At 26.5% G+C, this 20,630-nt stretch overlaps 1 protein-coding gene across 11 annotated transcripts in view; it reads right to left on the bottom strand.

Annotated features, from left to right (window-relative positions):
* LOC107456648 (1-phosphatidylinositol 4,5-bisphosphate phosphodiesterase) overlaps positions 1-20,630 on the bottom strand; it is an 85,897-nt gene that overhangs the window by 46,148 nt on the left and 19,119 nt on the right. For all 11 annotated transcript variants that reach the window (XM_071181515.2, XM_016074562.4, XM_016074565.4 and 8 more), the window contains exons 2-5: positions 8,108-8,289; positions 6,680-6,766; positions 5,938-5,997; positions 689-826 (exon numbers count right to left, since the gene is read on the bottom strand). In XM_071181515.2, the coding sequence (XP_071037616.1) occupies positions 689-826; positions 5,938-5,997; positions 6,680-6,766; positions 8,108-8,191 (369 nt within the window). In that variant the 5' untranslated portion in view covers positions 8,192-8,289. The remainder of the gene's footprint in view (positions 1-688; positions 827-5,937; positions 5,998-6,679; positions 6,767-8,107; positions 8,290-20,630) is intronic.

Here is a 20,630-nt window from a genome sequence, read left to right as displayed (position 1 = left end):
TCATATAATATAGTTAATAGACTATATTTATTATGATACATGAATAATTATTATATAACAAATATTTTTGAGAAGAAATTTGTTTAATACAAAACCTTACCAGGCCGTTATACACGTAATCTAAGATATGAAACCTAATTATAAAGTTGTTTATGGCTATAACTTTCGCAAATCTTTTAGTTCGAAAGTATATAAAGGCCACAACATTTCAGAGGATTTGACTGAAACTGATTTGATAAAAGCATTGCAAGTCATACAAATATCTACGATTTTATTTTGATTAAATTTCGAAATGTACTGATCGTCACATAATTTTTTGGTGAATTTAAAACATCATAGGAGTGTTTTCTTGCGTAAATAAGATATTCGCCTTGCTCATTTGCTAGCTCGAGTACAATCGAAGGTTTCTGATGTATTTATTCCCATAAAGTGGTATTAATACATTTAATAATTTAAAAAAAATCTGGCGATGAATGTTTATGCACTCAAAAAGTTTACGTTATTCATACATTTTTGGAACAAATTTATCTAATATTTCCTTTGTCTTGACATGTTTAATGCATGGTTTTTTTAATCTCTTAAAAGAGGTTTCTCAATTTTAAATTTAGATTCATTTATCAAATTAGAAATATCTATTTTTAATTATTTATTTAAAGTTTACTTATGTTTCTAAGTATCACATACATACCCTTGCAGTATCTACATCAGGACAGATGACGTGAGTGTAGTTGATGTTAACCATGTCTGAGCCGCTGCAGATGGTAAGGCTGATGTCTTCTAAGTTGACTTTATGTTTGGCCTGTAGCTCAGTCAGTAGTTTTGCATCCTGTTTGCAAAAACATGAGTATAACTTTTAAAGTAATAAATAAGTACAAATGCCTTTGCATATACAAAAAATTCAAGCATTTTTACAAGTACAAAATATACAATTCTTATGCCTAATATAATATAAAGTCTTACACATGAAAGTAAAATTTCATTGGTTACGTTTTTCAAAGTTTACAGTTAAATATATCGCTTATCAACAAATGATCAAATGTTTATTTTTTTACGTAAGTTATATTATATTTCACTTTGAATAATTTATTTGAAGTTGCTGTAATTTCACATTTGGGTGCCATAAGTTTTGCAAATATTAAAAATTTTCTTCCATGAAACAATTTATGATATTTCATAATAACTACTTGAATTCCATTTTTAAATTTTTGTAAAAATTATTACAAGCCTTTCAATTTATTCTTATTATTTTTAATAACCTAGGAAATAGGAAACATATTTTTAAGTTAAAAGATTTTTTTGTTAAGGATATTTTAAACTGAAAAGATAAAAATTAAAAGGATATTTTGAATTTTTTTCAAATTATGTGATTCAAAAACTCATTTATTCTGTTAGTTTTAATTGTCATTTAAAAGCAAGACTCAGGTTTTGCTTGAATAGCAATAAAATGACAATACATCATTTTGTTACTGTTGAGTTTTATAGTTTTAAGTTTTTACAGAACGTATAAGTGTTATGTAAATCTGGAAATTTTCTCGTACTCAATCTTTTCTTAAAATCCTACATAAAATTTTTTGAAACATAGCTATTAATATCTTTCATGAAATACGTTTTAAGAAAAATAATCAACCACTTATTCAAAATTCAGGACAAGAAAAATAAAAGGAAGTAATAATAAAAAAATATATTTACGATAATGAACTTGATTTGATTGATAGGTAGCTTTATCTTTTTATGTTTGAAATAAGGAAAATTAATTACAATAAAACTCGAAATTGCGTGCAAAAAAATTCGTAATTGCGTAGTTTTCAACCTGTTAAAGTTACTATGGCTTAAATTTTTTTAAAAAAAAGAAACGTAATCTATCATTTTGACAATGCAAATTTTAATTTATAATTCAGTTTAAAAACAATTTATATGATTATAGAGAAGCGAATATATTTTATGTAAAGGTTTTTAGTCAAATTAAGACAATACATAAGGTAGAAAAATTTAAAAGCAAGAAAAAAACCATAATAAGCAAGTTAAATTAAAACAAAATAAAAAATAAAAGCTAATTAAATTTGATTCACGGTCTTTTTTTCCCATTTGATAAAAATTGCTTATACCTTTTAGATGTTACTGTTCAAAAGTTTTAAGGAAGGTTTATAGTATAATTCAAATAACGTTTGAAGAGGATATTAATACAATCAAATATAATCCAAGCAAGGTATTCATGTAAACAAGTATAATTCAAATACGAATTTTGAATTTTTTCAAATACGGATTTTGAATCTAATTTTAATATATGGCTTAAATTTAAACCCTAAACCAGCGCGGAGAAAACAATTCTTGTAAAATCCCCATACTATATGGTAATGACATCTTTGATTAAAAAAATCATGATTCCAATAATGAGAACTAAAATATACGGTATTTGAAACATTCATGTGACAATTTTTCCGTTCATATGGTAACGGTTTACTGGAAATTCTGTTTTTCAAAATTAGAGTTCTTATAACCATACATTTTTGTAAAAATACAAAACTGCAAAGTAAATATAGCATGTTCTAAGGTATAATGATAAAATTACGAAATTTTACATACTATTATTTAACTATATTATAACTATATTAAATATAGTTAATATAGTTATATTATTATTCAACTATATTTAATTGTTAATGTTAATTGTTAATCATCACCAAAGCGAAAAAACTACCTAGCTTTTTGGTATTCCCATCGATCTATATAAACACAGTACACTTTGGTTGTTTTGACGATATTTTTTTTCTCAGTGTGCACTTCTTGTTGAATAAAGTTTTTAAAACATAACTTAAAAAAGAATTTTCAATTCGAAAAAAAATTTAAATTACGAAATCATCGGGTTTAAAAGTTTATTTTATTATATTATTTTCTCGAACTGCGTGGAAATATACGTTAAAATAGAGCAATTTTTAAAAGCAAAGAACACTCGAATAGTTTAAGAAACACAAATATTAAATTTTTATAGCTCTGTTTTCGTTGCGGGGTTATTTTAATCTTCAAAATATTTTATTAAATTGAACATAAATTTTAATAATTAAAATTTTTTTGGAGCTATTTAAATCAAAATATACAGGATGTATATAATTATATTAACCGTGCATCTGATTTAACTTAGAAAACGTTTTTATGTTATTTTTATAAAACATGAAAATCATAAAACCTGCAATACTAGAAGTAATGTAACGTAAATTACTATTATATATTTTATAACTCTTATTAAAACTGTGAATAATATTTTTTATTGCGTTATTATTCTTTCCTTAACTTATATGGTTTTATTAGAACCTTACTGTAAAAATGTACCGTAATGTAAAAGTACCGTAACTCAAGGTGCTGGTACTTTTTACCATAAAATCTATTTTACCGGAACATGTTACGGAACAAAAAACCTGACATACCGTAGTTCTTAAAGAGATATGTAGCATGAAATCACTGAATCAGTTTAATTTGATATATATTGCTATAAAAACTGCGGTATAATATTTTACGGTAAAAATGGATTTTAAGGTAAATATAGATTTTACGGTAACGATGTATTTTACGGTAAAATGAATTTTACTGATAATGCTCTTAAAGCATTATTACCGTAATTTTACCGGTTTTTTTACATTTTATAAATTTATTTAAATTATGTTACATACATTTAAGTTATATTAAAGAGTGACAATAATCTTTAAATACTTAATGCTCTACTTTGAAGACCTTGAAGTTAAGCAGATTGATAAAAACTCTGCAGTATGATAAAAATTCTTAGATAGCAAATTTTCAACTTATTCACAGCATGCATTATGATTTAAAAATTTTTTTGCTAAATTTATCTCAAAAATTAAAAAAAGCTAACATGAGATTTTAGAATATTCTGAAAATATACCAAATGAATTAGGTTACAATGATATTGATTTGGAATACAATGCTGAACGTGCTCACTCAAATAAAAATGTAAGTAGAATTAGTTATTAAATTATCAAAGTTTACATTTTATTATAGCAGTCTCCTATTTTATATCATGAGCCACACCTTTTCCCATGCGAAATAAAAGTCGGCCATGTGCTCTACTCGACTTAACTAAACTGAGCTATAGGTTAATCTTCTAGTAGGGCTTAACGGTCAACAGTTTATCGATTTTATGCTTAATTAACTCCACAGAGACTTCTTTTCTGAAAGGGTTGTGAAAAACGCTACTGCGTGAGTGAAGTTACAGTTAGCATTTAAAAGAGAGATGTGTGTGTGTGTGAAAAAGTCTTGCATCACAACAAACGACAGATTTTAAAATAGCTTCAGAGAAAGTAACCCGATTTGTGATAGAAAAACTTATAATTTGAATTTGCTAATATTTGGAACTATTAGTATTTTTGTTAATAATAGTATATATTTTCAAAAAAAATAATTTTGCTATTATTTTAGTTTAAATTGAAAGAAAAAAAATTATGACGCAATTTTTTTGGAGATTTTATATCAAATGAGCGAAGACTTCTCTGAACTAAGCTAAATTAAATCAATTTCTTTTTTATGTTACAAGAAATACTTTTTTTAAAACACATGAATGTTTTACTACATTAGTCCTCCCAGCTCGGAGAAAATTATTTTGGTTAAATAACAGTACTGAATGATATTTATGGAGAAAAAACAGAGTTCTGGTTAATATAATCAAAATATATGGTATTTTTCCGTTCATATGAAAACGATTTAAAGGAAATTATGGTTTTCAAAATTATAGTTCTTATTAACACACATTTAGTAAAAAATACAAAACTGAAAAGTAAATTTAACCGAATAAATAGTTTTTATGCCATGCTAAATAATCTTGATAAAATTACTAAAGTTTTCTACAATAATAAAATCTTTTAACATATTATACTATAGAACCATAACATATTACACTATAAGATCATATTATATTGATAATTTTAATCATATCATTACCAAAGCACTTCGATAAAAATTACCGAGGTTTTTGGTGGTCCCTAAGAGCTAGAAATGTACATTTTACCATTTTATGGTGGTTTTGTCTGTATTTTTTTCTCAGTTTGGTCGTATATTTAACGTTGATAATAAGATCACAATGTTTTCGCTTGTTCCAAAAAGTTGCAATTTGTAAATAAAGTTAATGAAAAATTTTCTACGCAAATTTCGTAAGATTTTTATGAACATTTGTTGTGATTGAAATAGTTTATCAATCATTATAATCAGCCAAACCCGTCATATATTAAGAAGAATTCTTCTTCTTAGGCACTATAGCCGTTCACCGGCCAAGGTCGTCTCAGTCAGTTTATCCCATCTAGATCTATTCGATGCTATACTTGTCCATCTATTAGCTCTCAAGTCCTTTAACTACTTCTCTACTCCTACTTCTCTACCTATCTTGTTCCTGGTCTTCCTCTTTTTCTTTTTCCCTCTGGTGTTTGGAAGGTTATTTTTAGGTTTTTCATCACTACATCAAAATACATGTCCTTGTCATCTTATTTGATAAATCTTATTATTTTTACTATGTTTGGTCCTTCGTATTTTGACTGTAATTCATGGTTATAACGAATTTACCAGGTTCCGTTTTCTGTTACAGCACCAAAAGCTTTTTCTTTACATTTTTCTCTCGAAAGTAATCAGTTTCTCTGCGCCTACTTTGTTAATTTCCCAGCAATCACTGCCATATAAAACTATTGGTCTCCCTAGTGTCTTATAGAACGGCATTTTTGCTTCACAACTTATGTATTTAGATTTGAATTGGCTTCTCGATCCATGACAACATCTGTTAGCCATGCTGATTATCATAATTACTTTATTTTATCATAAACTTGAAAAAATCTAATCTGTGTTAATTTTGATTTAAATCTTTAATTTAGTTTCACGCGTTCTAAAAACTCTAATAGTTAGAATGGTTATATTTTATTGTGTTTAAAAATATATCATACTCACTTTAGGAACTCCACCGGCTCTAATATCATTCACTTGGGACAGCTCAAGGGCTTGACCATCCTATAAATAAAACCAATGGTTAATTTTTAAAAATTGCTTTTAGAATTTCAAATAAAGATTATTTTATGTTCTTTAAATGCGTTTTTTTTTTACAATTTTGCTTACAAAATCGAAATATTTTAAAGTTCCTTATTTGTTAATAGAGATTGAAACGAAAGTGTTTGCAATTTGAGGGTAAAAAAAGGTAATATTAAAATTATTGAGAAGTGGGTAACGAATTAGTATTTGGAATGAGCATTCTTAATTACTCAGACTTTTGTTTAAGTTAAAAATTTAATTTATTTTTGACTTAATAAAATAACTTTTAAAATACAACTTTTTTCTTTCATTTGGCATCGAACAAATCGCAAATTAAATATTCTTAAGTTAAGAAATGAATTAAACAGGAATAATCTTAGTTAGAAAAATTGTTAGCGTGACAATTCATGTTAAATCATTAAAGTGTAAGGAAAGTGTTAAATAAAGGAAAGCTGTTAAACTTAATTTAAAATAGTGTGTGCTACTTTTAAATTTGAAGCACATATTGTAAAGAGTTTTCAAAAAAACAAAATGAAAATGAACCAGCAATTAAAAATGTGAAGCTTAAGAATATTGCATAATTATGTGAATAGTTCCATTTAAATAAAATTCTAAAATTTTTTGAGCTTTATAAAGAAGTTATTTTGAAATTTCCTTAACTTACCCTGCCTTCACTTTTCCAGTAGATGAAAAAGCCGTATTCATCCACTTTAAATAAGGCATTAGGCTCATAGGCAGCTTGTTCTTTTTCCTGTAAAAGGTGATTGAAAACTTTGCATTTTACATTGCAAGATATACATAATTTTAATTTAAAAATACTGTAATGTAAAATTAAAATTTTATTAGAGGTTGCATTTTTAAGTATTTAGTTTTAAATTATCAATTTAGCTATTTAGTAGTATTAATTATTAATTTACTTGTATTAATTAATAAACAAATAAATACGGAATGGAATATTTTCCACCACTTCTTATGAAGGTTCATGGTATTTTAAGAAATAATGCATGCTTCTTCATCATAGATTTTTATTTTAAACTTTTTTCTTACTGTAATCTTACTTAATGGAAAGGATGAATTTCAAATTAAAAATGGCTGAGAGGAATTTATGTATTTTTTTACACATTGAGATTTTTTCCATGAATTGTAAAATCATTTCAATGCATGATACTATTTTTAAGTGCAGAAAGTAACTACTAGACGAGTTGAAAGCAACATAAAAATTATGAGTGGAAACAAAAGATCTTTATTTTTGAATGTTTAGTCAAGCATGCTGAGATAGGAAATGATATAATTAGAAAAAATTTAATTTTCAGTCAATAATAAACGATTTTTTAAAAAAAAGAAAAACTCGTGTTTTGCTTCTCATTTGAGTTATTAAAAAATATTAAGAATAGAACAAAATATTACTGTACTAAAAATGTATGAAATATGACTCTCGAATGAAATACAACTCTCCAAATCATTTTAAGCTATAAAAAAAAATTCATATAGGGCTATTAAAAAGTTTGACTTTTTGGAAAGGTATGGTAAGGCTTTAGGAAGCCTTTAACATGCATAAACGTCATTCAAACATACTAGGAGAAAAAAATCTGGCAAAATTACAGTACTGTATGGTAATGTTATTTCTGATTAAAAAAAAAAAACAATACTAGCAATAAAACCAAAATATGCGGTATTTGAATCATTCATTTTGTAATTATTCCGTTCATGGGGAAGCGGTTTGCCGGAAATTCTGGTTCTCCAAATTATAGCTCTTATTACCACACATTTAGTAATAATTGCAAAATTCAGAAGTAAAATGAACCGAATAAATGATTTTCATACCATGATTTAGGGTATGATAAAATTACCAAATTTTATCACATATTATAAAATTAAGCTTCTTTGTAAATTTTACCAAAATCAACGCTTCGTTAAAAATTAGCAAGACTTTTTATGTCCCCAGTTTACACACGGTAAATTTTAACATAGTCTTGTATTTTTCAAATTTTTTTTTCTCAGGGTGGCAATAAAACACTAATATCTAACTGCTGAGTATAATAAATTTATTATAAATATGAATTATAAAATATTAATATTGTTAAAGACTTACTTCCTCCCAACGGTCAAATATGCAGCCCTTGAGGAGGACAGGAGGAACGGGCCGTTGCCAGTTGAACTCGTATAATTTGGTCATGCTGTCTCCTCACAATGTTTCAACATTTTTCACAATGAGGGGGTTCGAGGAGATTGATTACAAGCAGACCATGTTTCGCGAACTAAATCCATTCTTTCCTATAATATAATAAAAATTGTTATGAGGTATTTGCATCATTAAAAAGTGCTACTTCAGTTCAATAAATGATGAAAATTAGCAAAATCATATTTTAAATACGTATTGTATAAAACATTTTATAATCAAGAGGAGCTTTAAATATAGCTAATAAGTGTGACTTTGATTAAAATGCAATCTACCGTAGAAATTGTTCACTCTGTATGGTACCCTGAGTTACTCTATACACTGTAAGAAATTTGGTGTTAAGTAGGTACCAACATTTTCGGTGTTGAGATAAACTAAATTTTTTTAGTGCATTTAGTCCTATTTATATTCACATTTTCACTGTCATAGTTTTTATGTATTTAATTATTTTTGTGCGATTATTTTAATTTAATGGACGTATTTTAACTTTAGAGAATAAGTACTTATCAGTTAAAATTTGACAATGATTTTTTTGGTACTCTTTTGGTCACTAAATTGCTTAAAACAGGGTTGTGTTCATATTTTTACATAAAAAAAAGTGCAGAATTCATTAAAAATTTGATCAGATGCTTAAAAGTTGGAGAAATACAAATAAAATGGATGACTGACATTTAAGAAAATGCCTTTAAATATCTAATTTATCGAAATTATATAAACATCAGTTTTTCTTTTTTATAGTCTCATAAAATTATTAAAACTTATTAATTTCAATTATTAGTACCATAAAAGTCTTTTATGCGGAAAGACGTTTTAGTTTCATTTCTTCAAAAGTACTTAATATATTTCTGACTCCTACCGATATTAATCGTTTTAAATTACCCAATATTTAATATCTATAATTTTTTGCACTCAATTCTAGGAAAAAGACTTTTTAATTTAATTATTTATCTATATTTAGGAATGTTTATCAATTTAAAAGAACTAACATTGACATCAAAACTTTTAAAAATATTTTAAAGATTAACTTTTTAAACTGTCTTTTTTAACCCAGTAAACTCATAATATATCTTCAAAACATTTTATATTTATATAAACATATTTTCTTCTTCATACTGTAATGATATAAATAAAAATTATATGTTAAAATTAAAAGAAATAATTTTTCTTTATTAATATTTTTCAAATTGTGTTATTGAATTTACCACAAAATTTCTTAATAAAGAATATCTCTTTGAAAATAAATTCTCATAAGTTTTAGGAACCTGTCAATAGAAAAAAAAATCAGGAAACGTGTATTAAACTTAGATAAATTTAAAAATTCACTATTGTTTTCATCTATAAAAAGCCTATAAACACGTGTTTAATATTTCTGAAAAAATGAAGCAAACTAAGTTTTATCAACAATATATATTTTGAATAGAAAAATAGATTATTTTATTATAAATTAGTTGTGCTACAATTCCAACTTAAACAAAACTGATAAATACGATGTTAAATATTCAATAATTCGAAAAATAGAAGAAAAAGTTCTGAAACTTATTACTTGTAGAACATTTTCTTCATTAGTTTCTTACAAATGTTCAGTAATTTCATTCACTCATTTTAACGAATGTTTCCTCGCAAAGATCTGATTCTCAGAAAATTGAATAAAGTAAGAAGAGGAAAAAACTAACTATTCCGAGAAGTCAGAATTGATAGAAAAACACATTTCTTTTTGTGTACACGGAAATAGGAGAAAAGTTACTGATTCACAGATGTTGGTAAGGAAAAATTGGACAGGTAAAGGGTGAAATAAAATGAAAGAAAAACTTCCCTTGTCACATGACAATTTTTATTAAGACCTTGGATTTTTGAGAATGAAATTAACCGTAATCTTTCTCACAGGTTCTATATTTAGTTTTTCTTTCATTTTGTGTAGGAAAATATTGCTTGTGAATTATCAGGAAAATGAATTAAGCTGAAATTTTTATAAATAAATTAGTGCAGATTCATAAAAAAATATTAAAAGTTTGCAACCTTAAGCATTTTTCATTTTATAGATGGCAAAACTTATATTTCAATTTAAAATTTTAAGGTGTTGAATAATGTGTTTTATATTTAAGTAGAAGTATATAAAAGTGTATAAGAGTAATTATAAATGTGTACATTTATTTGAACGTTGATGAAATATTGTAAATTTAAAGTTTATCATTAATTTAATGCAAAATTTGATGAATTACAGTAAAATAATAAAAAAGTAATGCAAAACTTATCTAACAATAACAAAAAAATATTATATAAAATTATATAATAACAAAAGTTAATCTTAAATTAAGCTTAAAGAATTTTAAATAAAAGGGGACATATTAATGATATTTTTGAATCGCATAGTAATTAAATACATGTATATTATTTTTACATTATTTTTAAGATTTTAAAATGGTTTATAAAAGGCTACATGGATTTAATAAATAAAAGTAGATTTATGAGAAAATTCTATAAATAAAGACTACTTTGAGCATTTCTTATTTTATAGTATACTTATTTTATAGTACTTATTAAATATGAGTTTGCAAGCTATTGAATAATGTGTTAATTACTTAAATCGAAGTTTTAAAAGTAACTACGGATGTTAATGTTTCTTTGAACAATAACGAAATATTGCAAATTTGCAAAATATAATTTTATGCAGAAATTAATCAATTTGAAATAATAAAAAAGTAATGCAAGATAAAATATAACAGTAATAAAAATCGTACGAAATTAATAATGAAATGAATAAATCTTAATAATTTTTATTTATTTTGAAGATACCTTCGAACACTTTTGAGAATTTTGGATAGCATGATAATTTTAAAACATACATAATTTATACATACATTATTCTTATGGATTTAAATAAAGTCAAATGAATTAATAAAAAAGTCTTGTGAAGTTAAGAATGCACATGGTAGGTAATACAATATTTCTTTTTGAATAGTAATGGAATGACCTTTTATTATTTTTATCCAACTTACTTAAAAATTCCAAAAATTCATGAAAAATTATGTATTATAGTTGTTGATTTTTTTCTTCACGAAATGAAAACAGATGACTGAATGATAATGAGCTGATGTAAGAAAACTCCTTAAAAAGTTAGATTTAATTCCTCATGCGCAAAATGCAATAAAAAGCCTGCTGACATGAGTTAAACATAGATTACGCATTAAGTATCATGCATCAACAGATAAATATTATCCACGAGGTTCATTTTTTACATAAATTTAATGAAAAGTGAAGTAATTCTCAAGCATACAAGCGTGAAGAACACTCTTATGAGAAAATGTAATTTAAAGTTAAAGTTTATACCATTCATACGCTTGTAATCCGCATGCAAAATGAGGTGTTTTCTTTTTGTTAATATAAGTTTTAGCTTTTGCTCTTAAAAAAATGTTCTCAAAATTCTTGAAAATTCCACAGACAAAATAGAGAAACCTGTGTAAGTTAAAGCTTTTAAATAAAAAGCAAAGTTGACATTTCTTATCATAGAATACTATAAGTATTCACCATTACATAAAGAATAATAAAGAAATTATTAAAGAAGTATTCGATATTACATAAAGTATAGTTGTATAACTATATAGAACAAAATTCCCGACTAACAGGGCGGCATTAAAAAATAAGATACTATTTTCAGCGAAACACTATTCATATATCGAAGAAGTTTTTAGATGTGCTGTTTAAGAAAATTTGGATTTTCGATTCAAAAATAATATTAAAAAAAACACACTCGGTTCTCACTATTTAGTTACCTAACACACATTAATGAACTATTGTTTCGTTAATGTATAACGGTACTTAATCACTTATAAAAATAAAACTTTTATCAGGTTCCAACATTACATTTCTTTTAATATAGCCATTAAAATGCTTTAAAATAATTATTTTGTTGCCTACATTTGTAAAATTTATAATTAAAAACGAAGTAACGTTTTACTTCAGCTATCAAAGTACTTGAATTGACGTAATACAAACAGAATTCTTTCATTTGAAATATTTTTTAGAAAAAGTAAAAGCTTTTTTATTCTCACGAAGTGCAGAAAATATGGACACGACAGGGCATTGTTGACTAAAATGGTTATGCGTAGTGCATCGATTACTTCAGAGAAATATATCCCTCCTTCTATTTTGCCATATTGCGAAGAATAGATTTCAAGCTCAGGTTTTTGTTCAGTTCTGCAAAGAAAAAACTAATAATAGGCAGCTTTTATGCAAAAAAAAAGCACATTTCGTGAATGAAATTTCCTTGACAACGTGTTTTATGAAATTTGATTCATACATTACACTTTCGTAAGTGCTTCTTGGCTCCTTTTGTCACTAGAAATTGATCTTACCAAACTGAGAAAAACCTTAATTTTAAACGACTATTTCATTTTCCCCAATTTAATCTTCACGTAATTTACAACGATATTCCTCAAAAAGGACGAAAGGTCAAATAAACAAACAGTCTTTTTAACAAATGCTTGCATGTTATAAAGAGTTTATCTATATGATTATACGTTTCATATTCAATGTTAGAGTCTCATAAGGATAAGCAGCTTAATAATTTCAAAACTAAATTTTTTTAGCTTGATTGCAAGTGAATGCTTATCTAAAGTAAATGCTAATATTTGCAATATAGAATTAATATTTGCCTATTAGAGAATATTTTCTCCTACCTTTAGATTTAGATTTAAGACAGCTCAAGTTAACTTATACATTTAACTTTATTACACCACATCCATTTTTAATATAGCTTGATATCGTTTCTAAATTGATTGAATTTATATTTAAAATTTATACATGATTTATAAATATAAAAAATACGATTGTCAAAAAACTATAAATATGTTTAACTTAGTTTAATTAAATATTGTGTTCTATTTTAAATTTTTGCATTAAAGTGAAGTTTTGTTATAGTATTATTTACTTCATGCCAAAACAATAAATGGAAAAGAGAACAGTTATAAAAATTAAATGCTTAAGTGCGTGAAAAGTAAAGAAAAGCACGTGTTTTAAGGAGGAGGAATGAAAACTTTTAAATGAATGGAATAATTTTAAGACTCATTTAGCTTTGCAAATCAATCTATTATCCAATTTTTAATTGGATTTAAAAGTAAGTCTTCAAATTATGCTTTAAAAAAAACAGTTGATACATAACTTAAAGGCTCCTTAATGTGTAAAAATACTCTACACCAACCCTTTTCATATGCAATATGCAATTAATGTAAAATGATTGCATGAACGAAAGTTTTAAATTTAGAGACATAATACTATTCTAAATTTGTAATTTCAATTTTCCGTATTAAAAGTATACGAGCATGTTTAACACAAACATAGGGCTAGGTTACGAGTTTAACATGCTCGTATTTTAATTTTCAAGAAGTATTAACGTTACATAGTGTACGAGAATACTAACTTACTAAAAGTGTAAGAGTGTGTTTTGTGTGTGCTGTAAAAGAACTTTTTCATTAAAAATCCTGGTGTTTTTAATTTATTTTTAAGCTTAGAGCTTTTTATGGTGCTAACTGTATTGTATTAAAACGTGAATGAGTCAAAAATTTGAAATTAAAAGCGTGCGTAAAATAAATAATGAAAAATTCTAGCTAAAAAATAATGAATTTTCAGAAAAACGGATAACAAATGATGATTGTAAGTGATTGTAAATTAGATTAAGTGACTTTGATATTCTAGACTTAGATGCTCTCGTATATTTGAAATTATCTACTATCTATAGTTAAAACTCCTGAAATTTATGACTAAAAACTCATGAAATTTATAACTAAAAAATTGTTGAATTGCTCGAATTATTTGATTAAAAAAAAGACTTCTCATCTAGTAGAAACCCTTAATCATAGGCCTATTAAGTCGGAATTCACGCTAAGAAGAACAGGTTGTGAACACGAAAGTTAAGTAGATTAAACGAATTCGATTAAAAATTGTGATGTTAACATGGAAAATATCTATCATTAATACTTCTTTGTTAGCATAGAACAGTTCACAGGAAACCAATCCATAACGCCCAAAAATGTGCCTATTCATGAAAAGAATTGTGACAATTTTTGCGACACCAGTTATTTCAGAAACGTGCAAGGTATAATGCACAAGTATATGAAATTTAATAATATTTACATTAAGCGTATTTCAACCTACAATATTTAAATATCAAGAGATGAAAGAGATTTTTATGCATATCATTAAGACAAGAGTTTATATGTTAAATCCAATTTTGAATAAATTTTATACAAAAATTTATGTTCGAAATATCATATACAAAAGGTATTTACATATTAAATCTAATTTTAATTTTTAAATCTGAATTTCTTCTTAAACAGACAAGATATTTAAACGAAACTGGAATGAAAATAATACGATTTATTTCATTTAGTGTAAAATTATTGTTTTTTATATGTTTACTCAATTCGTTTGATGAACAGACAAAACTATTAAAATGGTTTTCGTAAAAAAAATAAAAGATATTCTTTAATGAACATTTCCATAAATATGAAAAGCGAGTTAAAAGCTATTTGGATAGTACTCTAAAATATGCCGCTTTATCTGTTAAGTTCAATTTAATCTGTTAATAAAAGTTATAAACACACATAGAAAATTTGATAACATGTTTCACCTAATATTTTGAGAAAATAAAGCTAAGTTGAGTTATTTGTTTATTTATTTTTTGAATTTCAAATAATTAAAACTAACTGATTTTATGCTGCAAAGTGTTTTCAAATAAGATTTAAAATATTTTAAAATATCTAATTTGGTTTTTTAAAACTGAATTGCGAAAAAAAAATGCAAAAAGCATAAAATTTCAAATTAATTTTTAAAATTATTTATCAGTTGTAAACAGTTTATAACTTCTTTAGAAAAACATAATAGCTAATTATTTGCTAAAAATATATTAAAAACTAAAATAATTAATATTCCAATTTTGATAAAATTTTGTACGTTAACCTTCATAACATATTATCAGAATATTAATGACTACAATCGCAAGAGCACTTTTTTCTCGTAATTTTACAAAATTATAGATTTTGATAGTTGTGTTTAGCATTTTACATTGAAGAGCTGAATTTTTCAAACTTAGTTTATTTGATGAATGCATAAATATAGGATTTGACGTTACTGTTTATGATATTGAATTACATTCCTTATTGTAAGTGCATAAAAAATTCTATTTTTGTTTTATATATTTTAAAAATAGGGGAACTTAAAAAAAAAATGTTGTGGATGAATTTTCATCATGCGTGGTCAAGGCATTTTACTTACAAATTGCACCTAGGCAGAAACCTTACCGAATTTTTTTGATACGATGCTGTAAGTCCGGTATTCATCTATTAAATAATGTCCATAAAGCAGAATACTTATACATATGCGTATAGGTATATCTTATACAAATTCTACTGTCTACTTTGAAACTCCCTCCGCATACTGATCACATGTTACAATAGTTAGAGCCCCCTTGCCATCAGACTAACCTTGGGAGGTTTTTATGGTATTCCTCTCAAGTAACGTAAATGCGGGTAATTTCCCTTCAAAAGTCTGTGACGAAGGCAAATTTCTCCCAATACTTGATACTGGAGCTCCCTTGTCTTCTAGATTGGGTTCAAAATTACGGGTGAACATTAGTAGTCGTAAACCCAAAATTAGGCTGGCTGTTTAACTAGATTATAAAATAAAATATCCTATAATATGAGTGATTTGCTTGCGTGCAGCCAATCAAAAAATAAGTTTAATCTCACATCCCTATGAATTATTTATCTTAGGTTTCCTATGTTAGGTTATCGCAATTAAAATCAACATAAATAGTTTCGCAACGTAATTACGTCACAGAATTCAAGTTTTAAGAGACAAACTGTAAGAAATTCTGGATAAATTTAAGGTAAAAAAATAACGGAACTCTTTTTACCATAAAATCCCGTTTTACTCGAACATGTAACGGAACAAAAAATACGTTACATCATAATTTTTATAGTAATAATTACAATAAAATCACTGAATTATTAAATAAATATCACTGTAAAAAGTACCGAATAATATTTTACTACAAAAATGAATTTTACGGTAAAAAATGGATTTTATGTTAAAATGGATTTTGCGAATGATGCATCAAAACTGCCGGTACTTTATACCGTAATTTGATTCAGAATTTTTTACAGTGTGTATGAAATCATTCGTCTCTTATATTTGTACTTACACCTTAAGGTGTGTTTCTTAAATTAATGAAAAAATTATGGTAAATTCTGAACATCACATTTTAAATGATACTATATATATAGCTAATCTTTCTTTTAGTGCGCTTTATTTACATTTTATTTTATTTTATAACCGTCGTTGAACAGTCGACCCAAGTTAGGGTTCACGACTATTAATGTTTAACTGCGTAGCCTTGTAATTTCGAACCCGATGCAGAAGACAAGGGAACTCTTGGATCAAATAATGGGAGAAATTTGTCTCCGTGGCGGACTTTTTGATGGAGCAAACCCGTATTTGTGTTACATGGGGAAAAAACCACAAAAACCTCCTTAGCTTCGCCTGAGGGTCAGGGGACTCTAACCCATGATCCGTCTACAACGATATTTTACTTCATCATTGTGGTCGGTGCATGTCGGGCGTGGAATTCGAATTAACCAGTCATCGCTGGGATTCAAACCCGGTTCACCTCATTGGAAGACAAACATTCTATTCCTTGAGTTCTCACGGCTCAGTTTAACTTATAACTCAGGTTATGATAAATCTAATTGTATGAAGGTTACATCTAACACGCCTAGAATATGTAAGATTGTGATATTAGCGAAGAGTGGTAAAATATCTATTGCCACAGAATCTATATTATGTACCTTTATCAGAGGTTCCATCACCACCACAAGTTATTAATATCACATTTAAGTAAGCATTACTGGCTGTAATAATAGGTAGGCTATTTTTTATAGTCTTAGAAATAAATAACGATACCAGTTCCTTTGTCAAAAATGATTCTAAAAATAATAGTATCGCTACTAATTAGTTTCGAGAATTGCAATTAACTAGTATGGGTAATATAGGTACAAACTGAAAATTTTTCTTAACTAATGGAAAAAAATACTTATTTTTGTATATAAATGGAAAAAATTGCAGTATTGTTATTGAGGCTAGTGATGTTTAATTAATTTTTCTAATAAGTACAATGTGAAATGAAAAAATAAGTTTTTTACTGAAAAGTTAATGACTGGAGAAAAGGATTTTCTCAATCTGGAATCTATAAAAAAAACTTCTGATTATTACCGACGCCAATGATGTTTAAAATATTTTAGCAATGGGTACTACTGCTACTTTGTTTATTTGTGTTTTTGAATAAGTGCTAATTGGTAGAAAAATATCTCTAAGGAAATAAGTTCCTACGGATAACCGAAAGGTACATGTACAGGAAAAAATTGTCAATTGTGGTATTTTTTGACTATCAGAAGTTGATCTCGAGCAAATTGCATTATACCAAATGTTACTGGTCCCGCAGTGGACTGATCGTTAAGACACGGTTCCCAGCAGATCACCGAAGTCAAGCATCACTGGCTGCGGTCAGTGTGCGGGTGGGTGACCACTTGGATCAGCCTGCATAGGGACCGAGGGTGTGCGGTATTGGTCCTCGTTAAACTGTTCTACCGTAAAGTGCTCGTCTTCGCGCGCAGGTCGTCGGGCTACCGAAGCGGGGTAGCCACCCCCTCCACAGAGGATAAAAATTGTGATGGAATGTCTTCGGATCATCCTCAGGGATGTTTCCCAGACCGTCGCCAATAGCCCATTGTGCAGCTCTGGTGCGACGTAAATGAACAACAACAACAACAACACCAAAATGTTACTGAATAGAATTATCTTTATTTTGAAGAAAATATGAGCTTCTAAAAACCTGATTTACTTAATCTGGTAACATAAAGCTACCGGGAAGGGTGCAATTTAGGTACTTGAGAAAATTGTTTATTATTTTAATTTTTGATGATCAGGAGTTAATCTAAAGCAACAGGGTTATGTCAAGTGATTCTGAGCATAATAAATCTTTACTTTGATTGAATGAACTTATAAAAACATGTTTTGCTTAAATTTATAATATAAAAACATTGGAAAGGCAAGTATATAAAAAATTTAATTGTTTTTGGCTAATCAATTGTGCTGGTATATGTGTTTTAGTTCTGTGCATAATTTTATAGTGTTGATTCATACTGATTTATTGATTTTTTCCACTACTTACGGTGAACGGGTATTGAGACAGTTGTTTTAATTAAAAAAAAACAGCGTATGGTTAAACTTTCTATCATGAATTACTTACGTACTTCTTTAATGTCGGTCAAAATTGCTATGAAAAAAATCTTGAAATAAAGCATAAAATATTGTTTCATGAAGTTTGCCACTATTTTAAATACAAAAAAAAAATATCCAAAGTGGAAGTGCTGGCAGCTCTATAAATGAAGTCACAACTCTTTTCAAGATTTTGTTTTTTTAAATTTTTACCAGATATTTAGCTTTTTTAAGAAGATTACGCGTGTTTTAAAATAACTCTTAATTAACCTTAATGATATTTTTGTAATAGATAAATCTACCAAACACGTCTATAAGTCAGGTTATAAATTTATCGTGGGTGTGTGTTTGATATTTGATTGTACACTTCTTATGTCCAGCCGGTAGATAAATAGAAATTGTCGTGTAAGGAAGGATTTCAAACACTAATGGATAAAAGCACACACACACAAATGCAAGCTTTTGAGCCTTTCACGTAACATGGCGTGACGTCAGGAAAGTGGTCCACCTTCTACAATTAAGAAAGACATCACCGTTCCTTTGGAATAAAAAAAAAAGGAAAACGATAGTATTCTAGTTTCGAATCGAAAATACGCATTTAGGAAAACAATTTGATCACACAGATCTGGACAATAACATAGACACATCATTATCGTTTTGGCCACCAGACGTCACCGTTCCTATGGTGACTTATTTTTCAGTGTTATGTGAGAGTAAAAAATAAATTTATCATCCTGAGAAATTTATGGTTTTTCGTGTATCAGGTATAAAACAAAGCTTAAAATAACAGCGTTTTTAAGAGTGACAATACAAATTGACGAGCTAAATATAGTACCGGAACTCATTAAGAAATTGATTTCTCTTACTTCATGCTATAAAGATATCTTTAAAAAACGCACCTTTTTAATAAAATCCAACGACATTGTAAATTTTTTTTATTTCTTGAAATATTTTTTCTTTTAACTATATATCATAAAAATATACCTAGTAAATTCACTATTATTAATGATTTAGAATATTATTGTTTCTCAGCTTGTATTGTAATTCCTTTCCAAACTATAATTAAGTATGAAAAATATATAAATGGCAAATTAGCTTTTGTAATGAATTTTTCAAAATACAAGTTATAGAAATCAATAAATAAATAAAATAAATATATAAATAAATAATAACTAAATTAAATAAATAATTAAATAATAAATAAATAAATAAATAAATAAATAAATAAATAAATAAATAAATAAATAAATAAATAAATAAATAAATAAATAAATAAATAATAAATTAAATATAAGTAGATTTTTTTGTAAGTATTTCCTAATATGTGTGTAATAAGTAGTTACCGAATTAATTTATAATTTTATTCTGAATTGACATGCTATTAGAATTATTTTCGAGAGAAAATAATTCCGAAGAATTTAAATTTTAAAAAAAAATATATAACTTGTCATTTAAAATTTTTGAGCAGTCATTTATGCTTTTAATTAGTAATGTTATTTAACTGCCGAGCTTTATTTAAAACTATTCATTCCTGAAATGATTATTCATTTTTGTTTAGAGCACTAATATTATCTTAAAATGATTCTGGATGCAGGGTGTGGATAAATGAAAAAAAAGAAGCAACCCTCAAAGAATTCTGATGTAAGATTTCTCTAACATGATTTTTTTTCTAAACTTAATTATTTTAGTAATTTACCAAAGATTTTCCTTCCGATAACAGGAGTTTAATGTCTTACGTAAGCGTTGCTCAGACCGTTTTTCTTTCTTATAATTAAATATAAGCAGATCGCAAATTTCTTCCTTTTAAGGTGTTTATATAAAACTTTAATATACTCTATGGTGATTAAAATGTATTATAAAAAATATATATTTTGATAAAAATCACACCCACTTTAGTGCAATTTGTTTTTGAAATGGCTTTGTTTCGAAAAACATATATATATTGATAATTAAATTAATTTTGATTTTAAAAAATAAAAGTTTCGAAAATTTCTGCTTTTAAAGAAAAAAGAATTAAATTTTTTGTTATTTTCAATTTATATGTTACCACCAATGTATGAAATCCAGGATACCTAGTCATTGCATAGAATGCCTCAAATCGTCTAAGAAAGTATAAAATTATTAATCTTCTTCATTGCCTTAGGAATGACTGATTGTTTATCATAAA

Source organism: Parasteatoda tepidariorum, chromosome 8 (assembly GCF_982258835.1).
Source record: "Parasteatoda tepidariorum strain Cologne lab strain chromosome 8, Ptep-v5.0, whole genome shotgun sequence".
Classification (NCBI taxonomy): Eukaryota; Metazoa; Arthropoda; class Arachnida; order Araneae; family Theridiidae; genus Parasteatoda; species Parasteatoda tepidariorum.
The sequence above is the reverse complement of the archived record's forward strand: the minus strand, read 5'-3'. Positions and strand labels throughout refer to the sequence as shown.